We start from the raw sequence: 17,971 nt of genomic DNA, 5'->3' as shown, positions 1-17,971 counted from the left end.
ATACTAGGGCCAAACACATAGAAATATAACCATAGAACAAAACATAGAAAAACAACATAGAATGCCCACCCCAACTCACGCTCTGACCAAACTAAAATAAAGACGTAAAAAAGGAACTAAGGTCAGAACGTGACAGTATAGGCTTTAGGCAGAAGTCTTCACGTTTTTTGATGTATTTCCGAACTGCAGTTTCCTCTGCTTGGAGCAACAGTGAAGTGGGCAGGGCAGTATGGATTTCTCTGCAAGCAGAGTCTGAACATCAGACAGGATGGCATTGTCTCCCTCAATCCGTGCAATGGCTACTGCTATAGGTTTCAGGAGTTCCAGGCTGCTTACCACTCTCTCCCAAAATACATCATCCCGGAGGATCCTCTTGATGGGGCTGTTCATATTGGCAGACTGTGATATGGCCATTTTTTGTAGACTCCTTCCTCTCCAGGAGGAGAGGAGCTGCTGGGCAGCTTCAATGTGGTTCTCTTATTCTTCTCACTTTGCTTGGTGAGGTAGATTGCTGCTATAACTTGATGACCCTTCACATACCTAACCATTTCTTTGGCTCTCTTCTAGTTTATCCATTGTTTTCAGTGCCATGATGTCCTTGAGGAGCAGATTCAATGCATGAGCAGCACAGCCAATGGGTGTGATGTGAGGGTAGGACTCCTCCACTTTTGACCAAGCAGCCTTCATGTTCGCAGCATTGTCTGTCACCAGTGCAAATACCTTCTGTGGTCCAATGTCATTAATGACTGCCTTCAGCTCATCTGCAATGTAGAGACCGGTGTGTCTGTGCTCTTGTAGAATACTGGTTGAGGGTTGGAGATGTAGTTAATTATTCCTTGCCCACGAACATTTGACCACCCATCAGAGATGATTGCAATACAGTCTGCTTTCTCTACGATTTGCTTGACCTTCACTTTAACTCTGCATCTAGCAAATGAGTAGATAAAGCATGTCTGGTTGGGGTGTATGCTGGGCGAAGAACATTCAGAAATCTCTCCCAATACACATTGCCTGTGAGCATCAGAGGTGAACCAGTTGCATACACAGCTCGAGCAAGACATTCATCAGCATTTCTCTGACTACGTTCCTCCATTGAGTCAAAAAAACTTCTGATTCCAGGAGGACCATGAGCTGTTGCTATCGACAAGGTGTCTGATTCATCATTTCCACCTCGAATAGAAGTAGAGGGACTTTTGTCAGAGGTTGCTTGTTGTGAGCGCTGAGGGAACTTTATGCACTTCGTCGTGTATGGATCTGTTGGGGCGGTATGCAAATTGGGAGTGGGTCTAGGGTGTCTGGGATGATGGAGTTAATGTGTGCCATAACCAGCCTCGCAAAGCACTTCATTATTAAAGAAGTAAGTGCTACAGGGCGGTAGTCATTGTGGCGTGAAGCCTTAGAGAGTTCTTGGAAACAGGAATGATGGTGGTCAGTTTAAAACATGTGGGGGATGACAGACTAGGACAAGGAGAGGGTGTAAGCACCATGAAAAAGGCATATATCATATTTCAGATTAATACTAAAGAGGCATTTTTTATTGAACTGCCATTGTCCTCAATTTACAGCTGCTGAAACTCCAGTGGCCGCCCCACCGCTTGGAGGGGGGTTGAGAATGGAGCAGAAGACACATTTCCGTTGTTCGCTGTAACACGTGGACAATAATATATACGGTAATAATACTACTACTACTACTACTACTAATAATAATAATAATATGGACAATAAAGTTATATTCCAGGTTGAACAAAAACATGAGGGCTGGCCTTTTGCGTCATGCTCCTTGTTTGGACTACAAGGCCCTGTAGCGACACAGTAGCCTATATTTTCCCCTACAGGCTCCATCTACCCTCCATAGTTCCCCAGGTGGTCTCTGTAAGCTGTGGCACTAGAGGGCGACGAGGGTAAAGTCCATACCATACAGGGAGCCAGGCTGGGCATTGTGAGGAGCCATATGATGATCCTGAGGAAACTGAGTGACTGGCTTGCTGTGTGTGTCCTTTAATGCTGTTGCATCTCACATCTTTCATTGACCACAACATTTTACCAGCTGAAAACTAAGCCTTGTCTTTTAATGGCTTTGAAATCTCTTGATTTAACCAAGAAATGTTAACAAAATACCACAGATCAGAGTGTGTGTGTGTGTGTGTGTGTGTATACAAGTGAGTCACAGTACAAAATCTGATTTGATCCATTTGGCCCCAACGGCATTACCATGAACCAAGGGCTCAAACAAACCCTTCTTCTACAGTACAGTAGAACTGATCACGTCATGTCCACTACATGGAGCACCATACCTTCACCATCACCATCCTTTACTGTGGAGTTAGTGCTCAGGGTACAACACCTGCTGCATCTGGAGCCTGTATGGCCATGTCCCAAATAGCACCCTATTCCCTACATACTGCACCTATGAGCCCTGGTCAAAAGTACTGCACTCTATAGAGAATAGGGTGACAATTAGAACGCATCCAGTATTTATCCTATAGCCTGTGGGGACCCAAGCGGATTCCCACCGACTCTCTCCCTCAGTCCCACGGCTCTGCTCTACACTCCTACATCCTCATTACAACCTGCTATTGCTGGAGCTACTGCTTCCTCCCTGGATTAAAGCTTCCTTTCCTCTCATCCTCTGCCTACTGTACCAGCTCACACAGAACTATCCAGCCCCCCCTCAAAAAATACATCAAGGCTTTGCCTGGGTTTAATATATGCTGCGTTTACACTAACCCTGGAGGATGCCGTTTGAAGGAGAGCCAGAGCCTCTAAATAGATGAAGACAGAAGGGAAGACGTCCCCAGTGTTATTCTGTTCTGGCTTTTCTAAAGCACCAGGACTCATGATAGATACTGGTATCCAGGGAGAGAGTAAAGCAGCTGCCACCGCTGCTGTTTCTGTTTCTGCTGCTGCTAGTTCTGTTTATACTGCTGCTACTAGTTCTGTTTCTACTGCTACTAGTTCTGTTTCTACTGCTGCTACTAGTTCTGTTTCTACTGCTACTAGTTCTGTTTCTACTGCTACTAGTTCTGTTTCTACTGCTACTAGTTCTGTTTCTACTGCTACTAGTTCTGTTTCTACTGCTACTAGTTCTGTTTCTACTGCTACTAGCTCTGCTTCTGTTTCTACTGCTACTAGTTCTGTTTCTACTGCTACTAGTTCTGTTTCTACTGCTACTAGTTCTGTTTCTACTGCTGCTAGTTCTGTTTCTGTTTCTACTGCTGCTAGCTCTGCTTCTGTTTCTACTGCTACTAGTTCTGTTTCTGCTGCTACTAGCTCTGTTTCTACTGCTGCTAGTTCTGTTTCTGTTTCTACTGCTGCTAGCTCTGCTTCTGTTTCTACTGCTACTAGCTCTGTTTCTGTTTCTACTGCTACTAGTTCTGTTTCTGTTTCTACTGCTACTAATCAAATCAAATCAAATCAAATCAAATTTTATTAGTCACATACACATGGTTAGCAGATGTTAATGCGAGTGTAGCGAAATGCTTGTGCTTCTAGTTCCGACAATGCAGTAATAACCAACAAGTAATCTAACCTAACAATTCCACAACTACTACCTTATACACACACACAAGTGTAAAGGGATAAAGAATATGTACATAAAGATATATGAATGAGTGGTGGTACAGAACGGCATGGCAAGATGCAGTAGATGGTATAGAGTACGGTATATACATATGAGATGAGTACTGTAGGGTATGTAAACATAAAGTGGCATAGTTTAAAGTGGCTAGTGGTACATGTATTACATAAAGATGGCAAGATGCAGTAGATGATATAGAGTACAGTATATACATATGAGATGGGTAATGTAGGGTATGTAAACATTATATTAAGTGGCATTGTTTAAAGTGGCTAGTGGTACATTTTTACATAATTTCCATCAATTCCCATTTTTAAAGTGGCTGGAGTTGAGTCAGTATGTTGGCAGCGGCCGCTAAATGTTAGTGGTGGCTGTTTAACAGTCTGATGGCCTTGAGATAGAAGCTGTTTTTCAGTCTCTCGGTCCCTGCTTTGATGCACCTGTACTGACCTCGCCTTCTGGATGATAGCGGGGTGAACAGGCAGTGGCTTGGGTGGTTGTTGTCCTTGATGATCTTTATGGCCTTCCTGTGACATCGGGTGGTGTAGGTGTCCTGGAGGGCAGGTAGTTTGCCCCCGGTGGTGCGTTCTGCAGACCTCACTACCCTCTGGAGAGCCTTACGGTTGTGGGCGGAGCAGTTGCCGTACCAGGCGGTGATACAGCCCGACAGGATGCTCTCGATTGTGCATCTGTAGAAGTTTGTGAGTGCTTTTGGTGACAAGCCGAATTTCTTCAGCCTCCTGAGGTTGAAGAGGCGCTGCTGCGCCTTCTTCACAACGCTGTCTGTGTGGGTGGACCAATTCAGTTTGTCCGTGATGTGTACACCGAGGAACTTAAAACTTTCCACCTTCTCCACTACTGACCCGTCGATGTGGATAGGGGGGTGCTCCCTCTGCTGTTTCCTGAAGTCCACAATCATCTCCTTTGTTTTGTTGACGTTGAGTGTGAGGTTATTTTCCTGACACCACACTCCGAGGGCCCTCACCTCCTCCCTGTAGGCCGTCTCGTCGTTGTTGGTAATCAAGCCTACCACTGTAGTGTCGTCCGCAAACTTGATGATTGAGTTGGAGGCGTGCATGGCCACGCAGTCGTGGGTGAACAGGGAGTACAGGAGAGGGCTCAGAACGCACCCTTGTGGGGCCCCAGTGTTGAGGATCAGCGGGGTGGAGATGTTGTTACCTACCCTCACCACCTGGGGGCGGCCCGTCAGGAAGTCCAGGACCCAGTTGCACAGGGCGGGGTCGAGACCCAGGGTCTCAAGCTTGATGACGAGTTTGGAGGGTACTATGGTGTTAAATGCTGAGCTGTAATCGATGAACAGCATTCTCACATGGGTATTCCTCTTGTCCAGATGGGTTAGGGCAGTGTGCAGTGTGGTTGCGATTGCGTCGTCTGTGGACCTATTGGGTCGGTAAGCAAATTGGAGTGGGTCTAGGGTGTCCGGTAGGGTGGAGGTGATATGGTCCTTGACTAGTCTCTCAAAGCACTTCATGATGACGGAAGTGAGTGCTACGGGGCGGTAGTCGTTTAGCTCAGTTACCTTAGCTTTCTTGGGAACAGGAACAATGGTGGCCCTCTTGAAGCATGTGGGAACAGCAGACTGGGATAAGGATTGATTGAATATGTCCGTAAACACACCAGCCAGCTGGTCTGCGCATGCTCTGAGGACGCGGCTGGGAATGCCGTCTGGGCCTGCAGCCTTGCGAGGGTTAACACGTTTAAATGTTTTACTCACCTCGGCTGCAGTGAAGGAGAGCCCACAGGTTTTGGTAGGGGGCCGTGTCAGTGGCACTGTATTGTCCTCAAAGCGGGCAAAAAAGTTGTTTAGCCTGTCTGGGAGCAAGACATCCTGGTCCGCGACGGGGCTGGTTTTCTTTTTGTAATCCGTGATTGACTGTAGACCCTGCCACATACCTCTTGTGTCTGAGCTGTTGAATTGCGACTCGATTTTGTCTCTGTACTGGGACTTAGCCTGTTTGATTGCCTTGCGGAGAGAATAGCTACACTGTTTGTATTCGGTCATGCTTCCGGTCACCTTGCCCTGGTTAAAAGCAGTGGTTCGCGCTTTCAGTTTCACGCGAATGCTGCCGTCAATCCACGGTTTCTGGTTTGGGAATGTTTTAATCGTTGCTGTGGGTACGACATCGTCAATGCACTTCCTAATGAACTCGCTCACCGAATCAGCATATTCGTCAATATTGTTGTTGGACGCAATGCGGAACATATTCCAATCCGCGTGATCGAAGCAGTCTTGAAGCGTGGATTCAGATTGGTCGGACCAGCGTTGAACAGACCTGAGCGCGGGAGCTTGTTGTTTTAGTTTCTGTTTGTAGGCTGGAATCAACAAAATGGAGTCGTGGTCAGCTTTTCCGAAAGGGGGGCGGGGGAGGGCCTTATATGCGTCGCGGAAATTAGTATAACAATGATCTAGGGTTTTTCCAGCCCTGGTAGCACAATCGATATGCTGATAGAATTTAGGGAGTTTTGTTTTTAGATTAGCCTTGTTAAAATCCCCAGCTACGATGAATGCAGCCTCAGGGTGTGTGGTTTCCAGTTTACAAAGAGTCAGATAAAGTTCGTTCAGGGCCATCGATGTGTCTGCTTGGGGGGGAATATATACGGCTGTGATTATGATTGAAGAGAATTCCCTTGGTAGATAATGCGGTCGACATTTGATTGTGAGGAGTTCTAGATCAGGTGAACAGAATGACTTGAGTTCCTGTGTGTTGTTATGATGATCACACCACGTCTCGTTAATCATAAGGCATACCCCCCCGCCCCTCTTCTTACCAGAAAGATGTTTGTTTCTGTCGGCGCGATGCATGAAGAAACCAGCTGGCTGCACCGACTCCGTTAGCGTCTCTTGAGTTAGCCATGTTTCCGTGAAGCAGAGCACGTTGCAATCCCTGATGTCTCTCTGGAATGCTACCCGTGCTCGGATTTCATCAACCTTATTGTCAAGAGACTGGACATTGGCGAGTAGTATGCTAGGGAGTGGAGCGCGATGTGCCCGTCTCCGAAGCCTGACCACGAGACCGCCTCGTTTGCCCCTTTTACGGCGTCGCACAGGGTCGCCGGCTGGGATCAGATCCATTGTATTGGGTGGAAGGCAAAACACTGGATCCGTTTCGGGAAAGTCATATTCCTGGTAGGAACGATGATGAGTTGACGTTAATCGTATATTCAGTAGTTCCTCCCGACTGTATGTAATGAAACCTAAGATTACCTGGGGTACCGATGTAAGAAATAACACATAAAAAAACAATATACTGCATATTTTCCAAGGAACGCGAAGCGAGGCGGCCATCTCTTTTCGGCGCCGGAAGTTGACTAGTTCTGTTTCTACTGCTGATAGTTCTGTTTATGTTTCCACTGCTACTAGTTCTGTTTCTACTGCTACTAGTTCTGTTTCTGTTTCTACTGCTACTAGTTCTGTTTCTACTGCTACTAGTTCTGTTTCTGTTTCTACTGCTACTAGTTCTGTTTCTGTTTCTACTGCTACTAGTTCTGTTTCTACTGCTGCTAGTTCTATTTCTGTTTCTGCTGCTACTAGTTCTGTTTCTACTGCTACTAGTTCTGTTTCTACTGCTACTAGTTCTGTTTCTGTTTCTACTGCTACTAGCTCTGCTTCTGTTTCTACTGCTACTAGTTCTGTTTCTACTGCTACTAGCTCTGCTTCTGTTTCTACTGCTACTAGTTCTGTTTCTACTGCTACTAGTTCTGTTTATGTTTCCACTGCTACTAGTTCTGTTTCTACTGCTACTAGCTCTGCTTCTGTTTCTACTGCTACTAGCTCTGCTTCTGTTTCTACTGCTACTAGTTCTGTTTCTACTGCTACTAGTTCTGTTTCCGTTTCTACTGCTACTAGTTCTGTTTCTGTTTCTACTGCTACTAGTTCTGTTCTGTTTCTACTGCTACTAGTTCTGTTTCTACTGCTACTAGCTCTGTTTCTGTTTCTACTGCTAATAGTTCTGTTTCTGTTTCTACTGCTACTAGTTCTGTTTCTACTGCTACTAGTTCTGTTTCTACTGCTACTAGCTCTGTTTCTGTTTCTACTGCTACTAGTTCTGTTTCTGTTTCTACTGCTACTAGTTCTGTTTCTGTTTCTACTGCTACTAGTTCTGTTTCTACTGCTACTAGTTCTGTTTCTGTTTCTACTGCTACTAGTTCTGTTTCTGTTTCTACTGCTACTAGTTCTGTTTCTACTGCTGCTAGTTCTGTTTCTGTTTCTGCTGCTACTAGTTCTGTTTCTACTGCTACTAGTTCTGTTTCTACTGCTACTAGTTCTGTTTCTGTTTCTACTGCTACTAGCTCTGCTTCTGTTTCTACTGCTACTAGTTCTGTTTCTACTGCTACTAGTTCTGTTTCTACTGCTACTAGTTCTGTTTATGTTTCCACTGCTACTAGTTCTGTTTCTACTGCTACTAGCTCTGCTTCTGTTTCTACTGCTACTAGTTCTGTTTCTACTGCTGATAGTTCTGTTTATGTTTCCACTGCTACTAGTTCTGTTTCTACTGCTAATAGTTCTGTTTCTGTTTCTACTGCTACTAGTTCTGTTTCTGTTTCTACTGCTAATAGTTCTCTTTCTGTTTCTACTGCTACTAGTTCTGTTTCTGTTTCTACTGCTACTAGTTCTGTTTCTGTTTCTACTGCTACTAGTACTGTTTCTGTTTCTACTGCTACTAGTTCTGTTTCTACTGCTACTAGTTCTGTTTCTGTTTCCACTGCTACTAGTTCTGTTTCTACTGCTACTAGTTCTGTTTCTGTTTCTACTGCTACTAGCTCTGCTTCTGTTTCTACTGCTACTAGCTCTGCTTCTGTTTCTACTGCTACTAGTTCTGTTTCTACTGCTACTAGCTCTGCTTCTGTTTCTACTGCTACTAGTTATGTTTCTACTGCTACTAGTTCTGTTTCTACTGCTACTAGTTCTGTTTCTACTGCTACTAGTTCTGTTTCTACTGCTACTAGCTCTGCTTCTGTTTCTACTGCTACTAGTTCTGTTTCTACTGCTGCTAGTTCTGTTTCTGTTTCTACTGCTGCTAGCTCTGCTTCTGTTTCTACTGCTACTAGTTCTGTTTCTGCTGCTACTAGCTCTGTTTCTACTGCTGCTAGTTCTGTTTCTGTTTCTACTGCTGCTAGCTCTGCTTCTGTTTCTACTGCTACTAGCTCTGTTTCTGTTTCTACTGCTACTAGTTCTGTTTCTGTTTCTACTGCTACTAGTTCTGTTTCTGTTTCTACTGCTACTAGTTCTGTTTCTGTTTCTACTGCTACTAGTTCTGTTTCTGTTTCTACTGCTGCTAGTTCTGTTTCTGTTTCCACTGCTACTAGTTCTGTTTCTACTGCTACTAGTTCTGTTTCTGTTTCTACTGCTACTAGTTCTGTTTCTGTTTCTACTGCTGCTAGTTCTGTTTCTGTTTCCACTGCTACTAGTTCTGTTTCTACTGCTACTAGTTCTGTTTCTGTTTCTACTGCTGCTAGTTCTGTTTCTGTTTCCACTGCTACTAGTTCTGTTTCTACTGCTACTAGTTCTGTTTCTGTTTCTACTGCTACTAGTTCTGTTTCTGTTTCTACTGCTACTAGTTCTGTTTCTACTGCTACTAGTTCTGTTTCCGTTTCTACTGCTACTAGTTCTGTTTCTGTTTCTACTGCTACTAGTTCTGTTCTGTTTCTACTGCTACTAGTTCTGTTTCTACTGCTACTAGCTCTGTTTCTGTTTCTACTGCTAATAGTTCTGTTTCTGTTTCTACTGCTACTAGTTCTGTTTCTACTGCTACTAGTTCTGTTTCTACTGCTACTAGCTCTGTTTCTGTTTCTACTGCTACTAGTTCTGTTTCTGTTTCTACTGCTACTAGTTCTGTTTCTGTTTCTACTGCTACTAGTTCTGTTTCTACTGCTACTAGTTCTGTTTCTGTTTCTACTGCTACTAGTTCTGTTTCTGTTTCTACTGCTACTAGTTCTGTTTCTACTGCTGCTAGTTCTGTTTCTGCTGCTACTAGTTCTGTTTCTACTGCTACTAGTTCTGTTTCTACTGCTACTAGTTCTGTTTCTGTTTCTACTGCTACTAGCTCTGCTTCTGTTTCTACTGCTACTAGTTCTGTTTCTACTGCTACTAGCTCTGCTTCTGTTTCTACTGCTACTAGTTCTGTTTCTACTGCTACTAGTTCTGTTTATGTTTCCACTGCTACTAGTTCTGTTTCTACTGCTACTAGCTCTGCTTCTGTTTCTACTGCTACTAGTTCTGTTTCTACTGCTGATAGTTCTGTTTATGTTTCCACTGCTACTAGTTCTGTTTCTACTGCTAATAGTTCTGTTTCTGTTTCTACTGCTACTAGTTCTGTTTCTGTTTCTACTGCTAATAGTTCTGTTTCTGTTTCTACTGCTACTAGTTCTGTTTCTGTTTCTACTGCTACTAGTTCTGTTTCTGTTTCTACTGCTACTAGTACTGTTTCTGTTTCTACTGCTACTAGTTCTGTTTCTACTGCTACTAGTTCTGTTTCTGTTTCCACTGCTACTAGTTCTGTTTCTACTGCTACTAGTTCTGTTTCTGTTTCTACTGCTACTAGCTCTGCTTCTGTTTCTACTGCTACTAGCTCTGCTTCTGTTTCTACTGCTACTAGTTCTGTTTCTACTGCTACTAGCTCTGCTTCTGTTTCTACTGCTACTAGCTCTGCTTCTGTTTCTACTGCTACTAGCTCTGCTTCTGTTTCTACTGCTACTAGTTCTGTTTCTACTGCTACTAGTTCTGTTTCCGTTTCTACTGCTACTAGTTCTGTTTCTGTTTCTACTGCTACTAGTTCTGTTCTGTTTCTACTGCTACTAGTTCTGTTTCTACTGCTACTAGCTCTGTTTCTGTTTCTACTGCTAATAGTTCTGTTTCTGTTTCTACTGCTACTAGTTCTGTTTCTACTGCTACTAGTTCTGTTTCTACTGCTACTAGCTCTGTTTCTGTTTCTACTGCTACTAGTTCTGTTTCTGTTTCTACTGCTACTAGTTCTGTTTCTGTTTCTACTGCTACTAGTTCTGTTTCTACTGCTACTAGTTCTGTTTCTGTTTCTACTGCTACTAGTTCTGTTTCTGTTTCTACTGCTACTAGTTCTGTTTCTACTGCTGCTAGTTCTGTTTCTGTTTCTGCTGCTACTAGTTCTGTTTCTACTGCTACTAGTTCTGTTTCTACTGCTACTAGTTCTGTTTCTGTTTCTACTGCTACTAGCTCTGCTTCTGTTTCTACTGCTACTAGTTCTGTTTCTACTGCTACTAGTTCTGTTTCTACTGCTACTAGTTCTGTTTATGTTTCCACTGCTACTAGTTCTGTTTCTACTGCTACTAGCTCTGCTTCTGTTTCTACTGCTACTAGTTCTGTTTCTACTGCTGATAGTTCTGTTTATGTTTCCACTGCTACTAGTTCTGTTTCTACTGCTAATAGTTCTGTTTCTGTTTCTACTGCTACTAGTTCTGTTTCTGTTTCTACTGCTAATAGTTCTCTTTCTGTTTCTACTGCTACTAGTTCTGTTTCTGTTTCTACTGCTACTAGTTCTGTTTCTGTTTCTACTGCTACTAGTACTGTTTCTGTTTCTACTGCTACTAGTTCTGTTTCTACTGCTACTAGTTCTGTTTCTGTTTCCACTGCTACTAGTTCTGTTTCTACTGCTACTAGTTCTGTTTCTGTTTCTACTGCTACTAGCTCTGCTTCTGTTTCTACTGCTACTAGCTCTGCTTCTGTTTCTACTGCTACTAGTTCTGTTTCTACTGCTACTAGCTCTGCTTCTGTTTCTACTGCTACTAGTTATGTTTCTACTGCTACTAGTTCTGTTTCTACTGCTACTAGTTCTGTTTCTACTGCTACTAGTTCTGTTTCTACTGCTACTAGCTCTGCTTCTGTTTCTACTGCTACTAGTTCTGTTTCTACTGCTGCTAGTTCTGTTTCTGTTTCTACTGCTGCTAGCTCTGCTTCTGTTTCTACTGCTACTAGTTCTGTTTCTGCTGCTACTAGCTCTGTTTCTACTGCTGCTAGTTCTGTTTCTGTTTCTACTGCTGCTAGCTCTGCTTCTGTTTCTACTGCTACTAGCTCTGTTTCTGTTTCTACTGCTACTAGTTCTGTTTCTGTTTCTACTGCTACTAGTTCTGTTTCTGTTTCTACTGCTACTAGTTCTGTTTCTGTTTCTACTGCTACTAGTTCTGTTTCTGTTTCTACTGCTGCTAGTTCTGTTTCTGTTTCCACTGCTACTAGTTCTGTTTCTACTGCTACTAGTTCTGTTTCTGTTTCTACTGCTACTAGTTCTGTTTCTGTTTCTACTGCTGCTAGTTCTGTTTCTGTTTCCACTGCTACTAGTTCTGTTTCTACTGCTACTAGTTCTGTTTCTGTTTCTACTGCTGCTAGTTCTGTTTCTGTTTCCACTGCTACTAGTTCTGTTTCTACTGCTACTAGTTCTGTTTCTGTTTCTACTGCTACTAGTTCTGTTTCTGTTTCTACTGCTACTAGTTCTGTTTCTACTGCTACTAGTTCTGTTTCCGTTTCTACTGCTACTAGTTCTGTTTCTGTTTCTACTGCTACTAGTTCTGTTTCTGTTTCTACTGCTACTAGTTCTGTTCTGTTTCTACTGCTACTAGTTCTGTTTCTACTGCTACTAGCTCTGTTTCTGTTTCTACTGCTAATAGTTCTGTTTCTGTTTCTACTGCTACTAGTTCTGTTTCTACTGCTACTAGTTCTGTTTCTACTGCTACTAGCTCTGTTTCTGTTTCTACTGCTACTAGTTCTGTTTCTGTTTCTACTGCTACTAGTTCTGTTTCTGTTTCTACTGCTACTAGTTCTGTTTCTACTGCTACTAGTTCTGTTTCTGTTTCTACTGCTACTAGTTCTGTTTCTGTTTCTACTGCTACTAGTTCTGTTTCTACTGCTGCTAGTTCTGTTTCTGCTGCTACTAGTTCTGTTTCTACTGCTACTAGTTCTGTTTCTACTGCTACTAGTTCTGTTTCTGTTTCTACTGCTACTAGCTCTGCTTCTGTTTCTACTGCTACTAGTTCTGTTTCTACTGCTACTAGCTCTGCTTCTGTTTCTACTGCTACTAGTTCTGTTTCTACTGCTACTAGTTCTGTTTATGTTTCCACTGCTACTAGTTCTGTTTCTACTGCTACTAGCTCTGCTTCTGTTTCTACTGCTACTAGTTCTGTTTCTACTGCTGATAGTTCTGTTTATGTTTCCACTGCTACTAGTTCTGTTTCTACTGCTAATAGTTCTGTTTCTGTTTCTACTGCTACTAGTTCTGTTTCTGTTTCTACTGCTAATAGTTCTGTTTCTGTTTCTACTGCTACTAGTTCTGTTTCTGTTTCTACTGCTACTAGTTCTGTTTCTGTTTCTACTGCTACTAGTACTGTTTCTGTTTCTACTGCTACTAGTTCTGTTTCTACTGCTACTAGTTCTGTTTCTGTTTCCACTGCTACTAGTTCTGTTTCTACTGCTACTAGTTCTGTTTCTGTTTCTACTGCTACTAGCTCTGCTTCTGTTTCTACTGCTACTAGCTCTGCTTCTGTTTCTACTGCTACTAGTTCTGTTTCTACTGCTACTAGCTCTGCTTCTGTTTCTACTGCTACTAGTTCTGTTTCTACTGCTACTAGTTCTGTTTCTACTGCTACTAGTTCTGTTTCTACTGCTACTAGTTCTGTTTCTACTGCTACTAGCTCTGCTTCTGTTTCTACTGCTACTAGTTCTGTTTCTACTGCTGCTAGTTCTGTTTCTGTTTCTACTGCTGCTAGCTCTGCTTCTGTTTCTACTGCTACTAGTTCTGTTTCTGCTGCTACTAGCTCTGTTTCTACTGCTGCTAGTTCTGTTTCTGTTTCTACTGCTGCTAGCTCTGCTTCTGTTTCTACTGCTACTAGCTCTGTTTCTGTTTCTACTGCTACTAGTTCTGTTTCTGTTTCTACTGCTACTAGTTCTGTTTCTGTTTCTACTGCTACTAGTTCTGTTTCTGTTTCTACTGCTACTAGTTCTGTTTCTGTTTCTACTGCTGCTAGTTCTGTTTCTGTTTCCACTGCTACTAGTTCTGTTTCTACTGCTACTAGTTCTGTTTCTGTTTCTACTGCTACTAGTTCTGTTTCTGTTTCTACTGCTGCTAGTTCTGTTTCTGTTTCCACTGCTACTAGTTCTGTTTCTACTGCTACTAGTTCTGTTTCTGTTTCTACTGCTGCTAGTTCTGTTTCTGTTTCCACTGCTACTAGTTCTGTTTCTACTGCTACTAGTTCTGTTTCTGTTTCTACTGCTACTAGTTCTGTTTCTGTTTCTACTGCTACTAGTTCTGTTTCTACTGCCGATAGTTCTGTTTCTACTTCCACTACTGCTGTTGCCTGGGCAGTTCTCGCTCTACCTGGCCTAGTTATTCAACAGCTATCCCCTCCCCTCACAAGAACACTAATCACAGCCCTGCCCGACACTTAATCAGTTCAAGACTAATGGGAATTCACCCCTCTGCTCCGTAATATGTTCAGGGGACAGACAGACAGCAGTCCTCCTGTAAGTCAGTGCTCAGCAGTAGTCAGCGTTTCCCAGCTCCGGTTCTCCAGTAACACCACCAGCACACATTTTGTTGTAGTCCGGAACAAACATATCTCATTCAACTCATTTAGGGCCTGATGATTAGTTGAATCAGGTGTGCTTGTCCAGGGCTACAATAAAAATGAGGACTGGAGTTGGGAAACACTGCGTTAGATGCTGTACTGATTACTTTCACAGCCATGGATGACTTAATGACCACCATGGCTTGGTTTGTTGTGGTGATCAGATGAGAGAAGAATACCTTTGTCTCTATGGCAACCTGCGGTACAGTGCTGCTGTACACATTGGGGCATTGCCATTCAGCGCACCTGACGTCTTGGCATGTTATAGTAGGAGAGGCAGCAATAATACCTGCATAAAGCAGGGCATGGCAAATCACATTCATCTCTAACTATAGCAGAGTTCTGGGAATTAGCATTCAGTCAGTGTAGCCTTAAATCACATTCATATTCACCACACATCCAAACACAGCCATCATCAACAGAAAGACCTCTAAAAAACACTGAGATGAACACTGGTTAAAAGGCTCTACCTAGAAGCACCTAGTGTGCATAACATATCTGCTGTGTGTACACAGTACATACTTGGGAGTGGAGGGTGTTGAGCGTAAACACAGGCGCCCCGGGCCCAGCATAGGGGGATGCAGCCACTCCTCTCCATGATGGCCGCAGCAGCACCTGTCTTTCTATCCCACCACCAGACCCTGCGGCCTGAACCAGCCCCAGGCTCCCTGACCCTGTCCCCTTCCACAACCGCATAGAGGCCAGGCCAGGACAGGCTGCTGCTTCTTCCTCTGCCCCGGAGGACCCCGGCACAGCCCCTCTCCGCTCCTCACAGCCCCTACCGCTGCCCCCCTCTGACCCGTTCACACAGCCCTGCCTCAGGGGAGAGAACTGTGGGGTGAGGAGGAGAAGACGTCAAGGGAGCAACTCAGTGAAATCCTCAAGAGGTTTTTATCCTAACATCCACCTTGCCTGACAGACAGGCTGTTTCCGGGTCAGAGGTGTTTGGTGTCACTCCGAGAGACAGAGATAGAGAGAGAGACAGAGACAGAGACAGAGAGAGAGACAGAAGATCAATATGGGACAGGGCTGTGTTGTCAGCTCCTTATCTTCCGATTCCTCTTCAGATCCCCTCAGCGTTGGCTTCCAGCCTCTAAATAAATCCCTCTGCGTGCCTCTGCACAGCCTTGTAAATGAATCAAGCCCGGGAGGCAGCGGACTTGGAAAACAGTGTAGTAGAAGACACAGAGGAGACAAAAAACAAAACAATCCTTCAGTTAGTTCAGCACTACAACCGCCTGTCTACTCCGATGTGACAGCCTTGTAATCCAGGACAAGCTGCTGCTACTGCTGCTGTGAAACGCTGCTGCCGAGTCGGCTGTGTCAGGAGGGTGTGAGCTGGGTTTGTGTGTGACTCAGAGAGAGAGTGAGGGAGGCGGGAGGCAGGGTGGGAGGAGAGAGAGAAGGAGGGCAAGAGACTAGTAGAGAGCTCAACCTCATTTAGGGAACTATACTCAGCTCTTCTCCTGTTCACAAAACGGACAGCGGCTTTTCAGCCACGGTTGAGAGAGAGAGAGAGAGAGAGAGAGAGAGAGAGAGAGAGAGAGAGAGAGAGAGAGAGAGAGAGAGAGAGAGAGAGAGAGAGAGAGAGAGAGAGAGAGAGAGAGAGAGAGAGAGAGAGAGAGAGAGAGAGAGAGAGAGAGAGAGAGAGAGAGAGAGAGAGAGAGAGAGAGAGAGAGAGAGAGAGAGAGAGAGAGAGAGAGAGAGAGAGAGAGAGAGAGAGAGAGAGAGAGAGAGAGATGCAAATCAAGTACATCCAGGGTCATGACCAGCGCTCAGTTCATTAGCAAACAATATCTCTTCTTTCTCCTCCTCTTTCTCCTCCTTACAACAAGGTCTTCCCCTATGCCTCTGGCTATCAGCCAAAACATGTCCCTCCCTCTCTCAGTTCCTCCCTTCTTCCTCCTCCTCTTTCTCCTCCTTACAACAAGGTCTTCCCCTATGCCTCTGGCTATCAGCCAAAACATGTCCCTCCCTCTCTCAGTTCCTCCCTTCTTCCTCCTCCTCTTTCTCCTCCTTACAACAAGGTCTTCCCCTATGCCTCTGGCTATCAGCCAAAACATGTCCCTCCCTCTCTCAGTTCCTCCCTTCTTCCTCTTCTCCTCTCTCCTGTATGCTTTCCATTTGCAACATTCCATTTTCCTCCAAGGTGTAGAAAGGTGAGGAATATTGATGACGTTACATAAGATGTTTTAAGTGATATGAAAAGTAACTCTGCAATGCTATCACCATCCTAGTGAATGTCTGGGATCAGATACTGGATCTGTGGTGTGATGAGGTCACAGCTATCTCCCTGTCTTAGTGGCGATGGAGCTTTTTGATTCCACCAATCACACAACAGAACAGAGATTCTATGGAATAACGTCATAATGCATGAATTAGTCCTAGGCTATTACATACACAAGCAGTTCTAAACCTGCTGCAAAACACAATGGTATCATCAAGCTTTATTTAAATCAGCCGGGGGGGGGTCAAACTCATTCCATGGAGGGCCTAGCGTCTCCTAGACAACCAGGTGAATAGAGTTCCTTACTAATCAGTGACCTTCCTTAATTAATCAATCATGTACAACGGAGGAGCAAAAACTCTCTGACACTTGGGGAATGAGTTTGACAGATGATTGACCCAGAAAAACGATACTTTGATGTGTTTAGTCACTCCACTCAACTGAAGCACTGTGAACAGACAGACAGCCTGGTTTGTACCCACTGACTTATCTCAACAGCTCTACAGGATGGTGCTGTTCTATACTTATCATAATCAAGCACAGCCTCAACATACATTATTCACCATAGAGAGAGGAGAGGGATCTGGTTGTCATTGGGTTTTTCACAGTATAGGCCTTCTGTCTATAGTACATCCTTTCAAAGAGGACTATTTTCCACATGCACACAGTATAAATTGAATATGCATTATCAATTCCTCATTTTCAGCGAGCGCATTAACACACTTTAAGGCTGCATCCAAAAAGGCACCCTAGTCCCTTTATAGTACACTACTTTAGATCAGGGCCCATAGGGCTCTGGTCAAAAGTAGTGCACTATAAAGGGAATTTGGGACAGTGTGAGACCAACTAAATGTTTTAATTGCTGCAATTACCATGACAAATATTCAAGATGTCTGTAAAACTAAAGAAGAAATAACAATATTAATTGTGGCTGTGAATCACCCCGACATGAAAACAACAAACCTAATCAAGGGACAAATCTCACTCTACTCATTACACACATCACACACAGGCAGTTCTATGGTCCCTTTAAACATTCAGAAGTGTGTGTGTGTGTGTGTGTGTGTGTGTGTGTTTTGCAACATGTTTTTCTGGGCCTGTAGCTGAAACAAAGAGAGAGAGTAGATTGCACCTGCCATGAACAGCTTTCATTATGTAACCTAGCAGTGATTTATCACAGTCAGATCTAGCCTAGCTCTCCACAAACTAAAGCCTTCCACTAAATCACACTAACCTCCAAGCAACACCAAGGTGCTGCAGCACTGCTTTCTTCAAGCGGAATACAGATGCTTCATGCCTGTGTGTCTGTCTACCTCAAATCAGACACACAACCAGGGACACCATCCATTCACATAAGAGGCCAAAATAACATAACAAGGTGATAAAAACCAAACCAGAGAGAATATGAGAAATCTGGGTATCTAAACCCTGGTAAAAGCGTTGGTATGTACTGTATAAGGGGCTTAACTGATGCAGGATGGTTCATACTCTGTTTACTCCGCACCCCATTCAAGAGGACGTCAGTCTGTCAGATGATACCGGCTTTTGGTGCAGTTATC

At 43.9% G+C, this 17,971-nt stretch overlaps 1 protein-coding gene across 7 annotated transcripts in view; it reads right to left on the bottom strand.

Moving 5' to 3' along the window:
• LOC139573090 (focal adhesion kinase 1-like) overlaps nucleotides 1-17,971 on the bottom strand; it is a 152,995-nt gene that overhangs the window by 121,835 nt on the left and 13,189 nt on the right. For 2 of the 7 annotated variants that reach the window (XM_071396143.1, XM_071396145.1), the window contains exon 1: nucleotides 14,708-15,511. The exons of 2 other annotated variants lie outside the window; for them this stretch is intronic. In XM_071396143.1, coding sequence (XP_071252244.1) covers nucleotides 14,708-14,783 — 76 coding nt within the window. In that variant the 5' untranslated portion in view covers nucleotides 14,784-15,511. Of the gene's footprint in view, nucleotides 1-14,707; nucleotides 15,521-17,971 lie in introns of those variants that run through there. 3 more of the 7 variants (XM_071396146.1, XM_071396147.1, XM_071396149.1) reach the window with 2 other exon arrangements.

This window comes from Salvelinus alpinus, chromosome 4 (assembly GCF_045679555.1).
Source record: "Salvelinus alpinus chromosome 4, SLU_Salpinus.1, whole genome shotgun sequence".
NCBI lineage: Eukaryota > Metazoa > Chordata > Actinopteri > Salmoniformes > Salmonidae > Salvelinus > Salvelinus alpinus.
The sequence above is the reverse complement of the archived record's forward strand: the minus strand, read 5'-3'. Positions and strand labels throughout refer to the sequence as shown.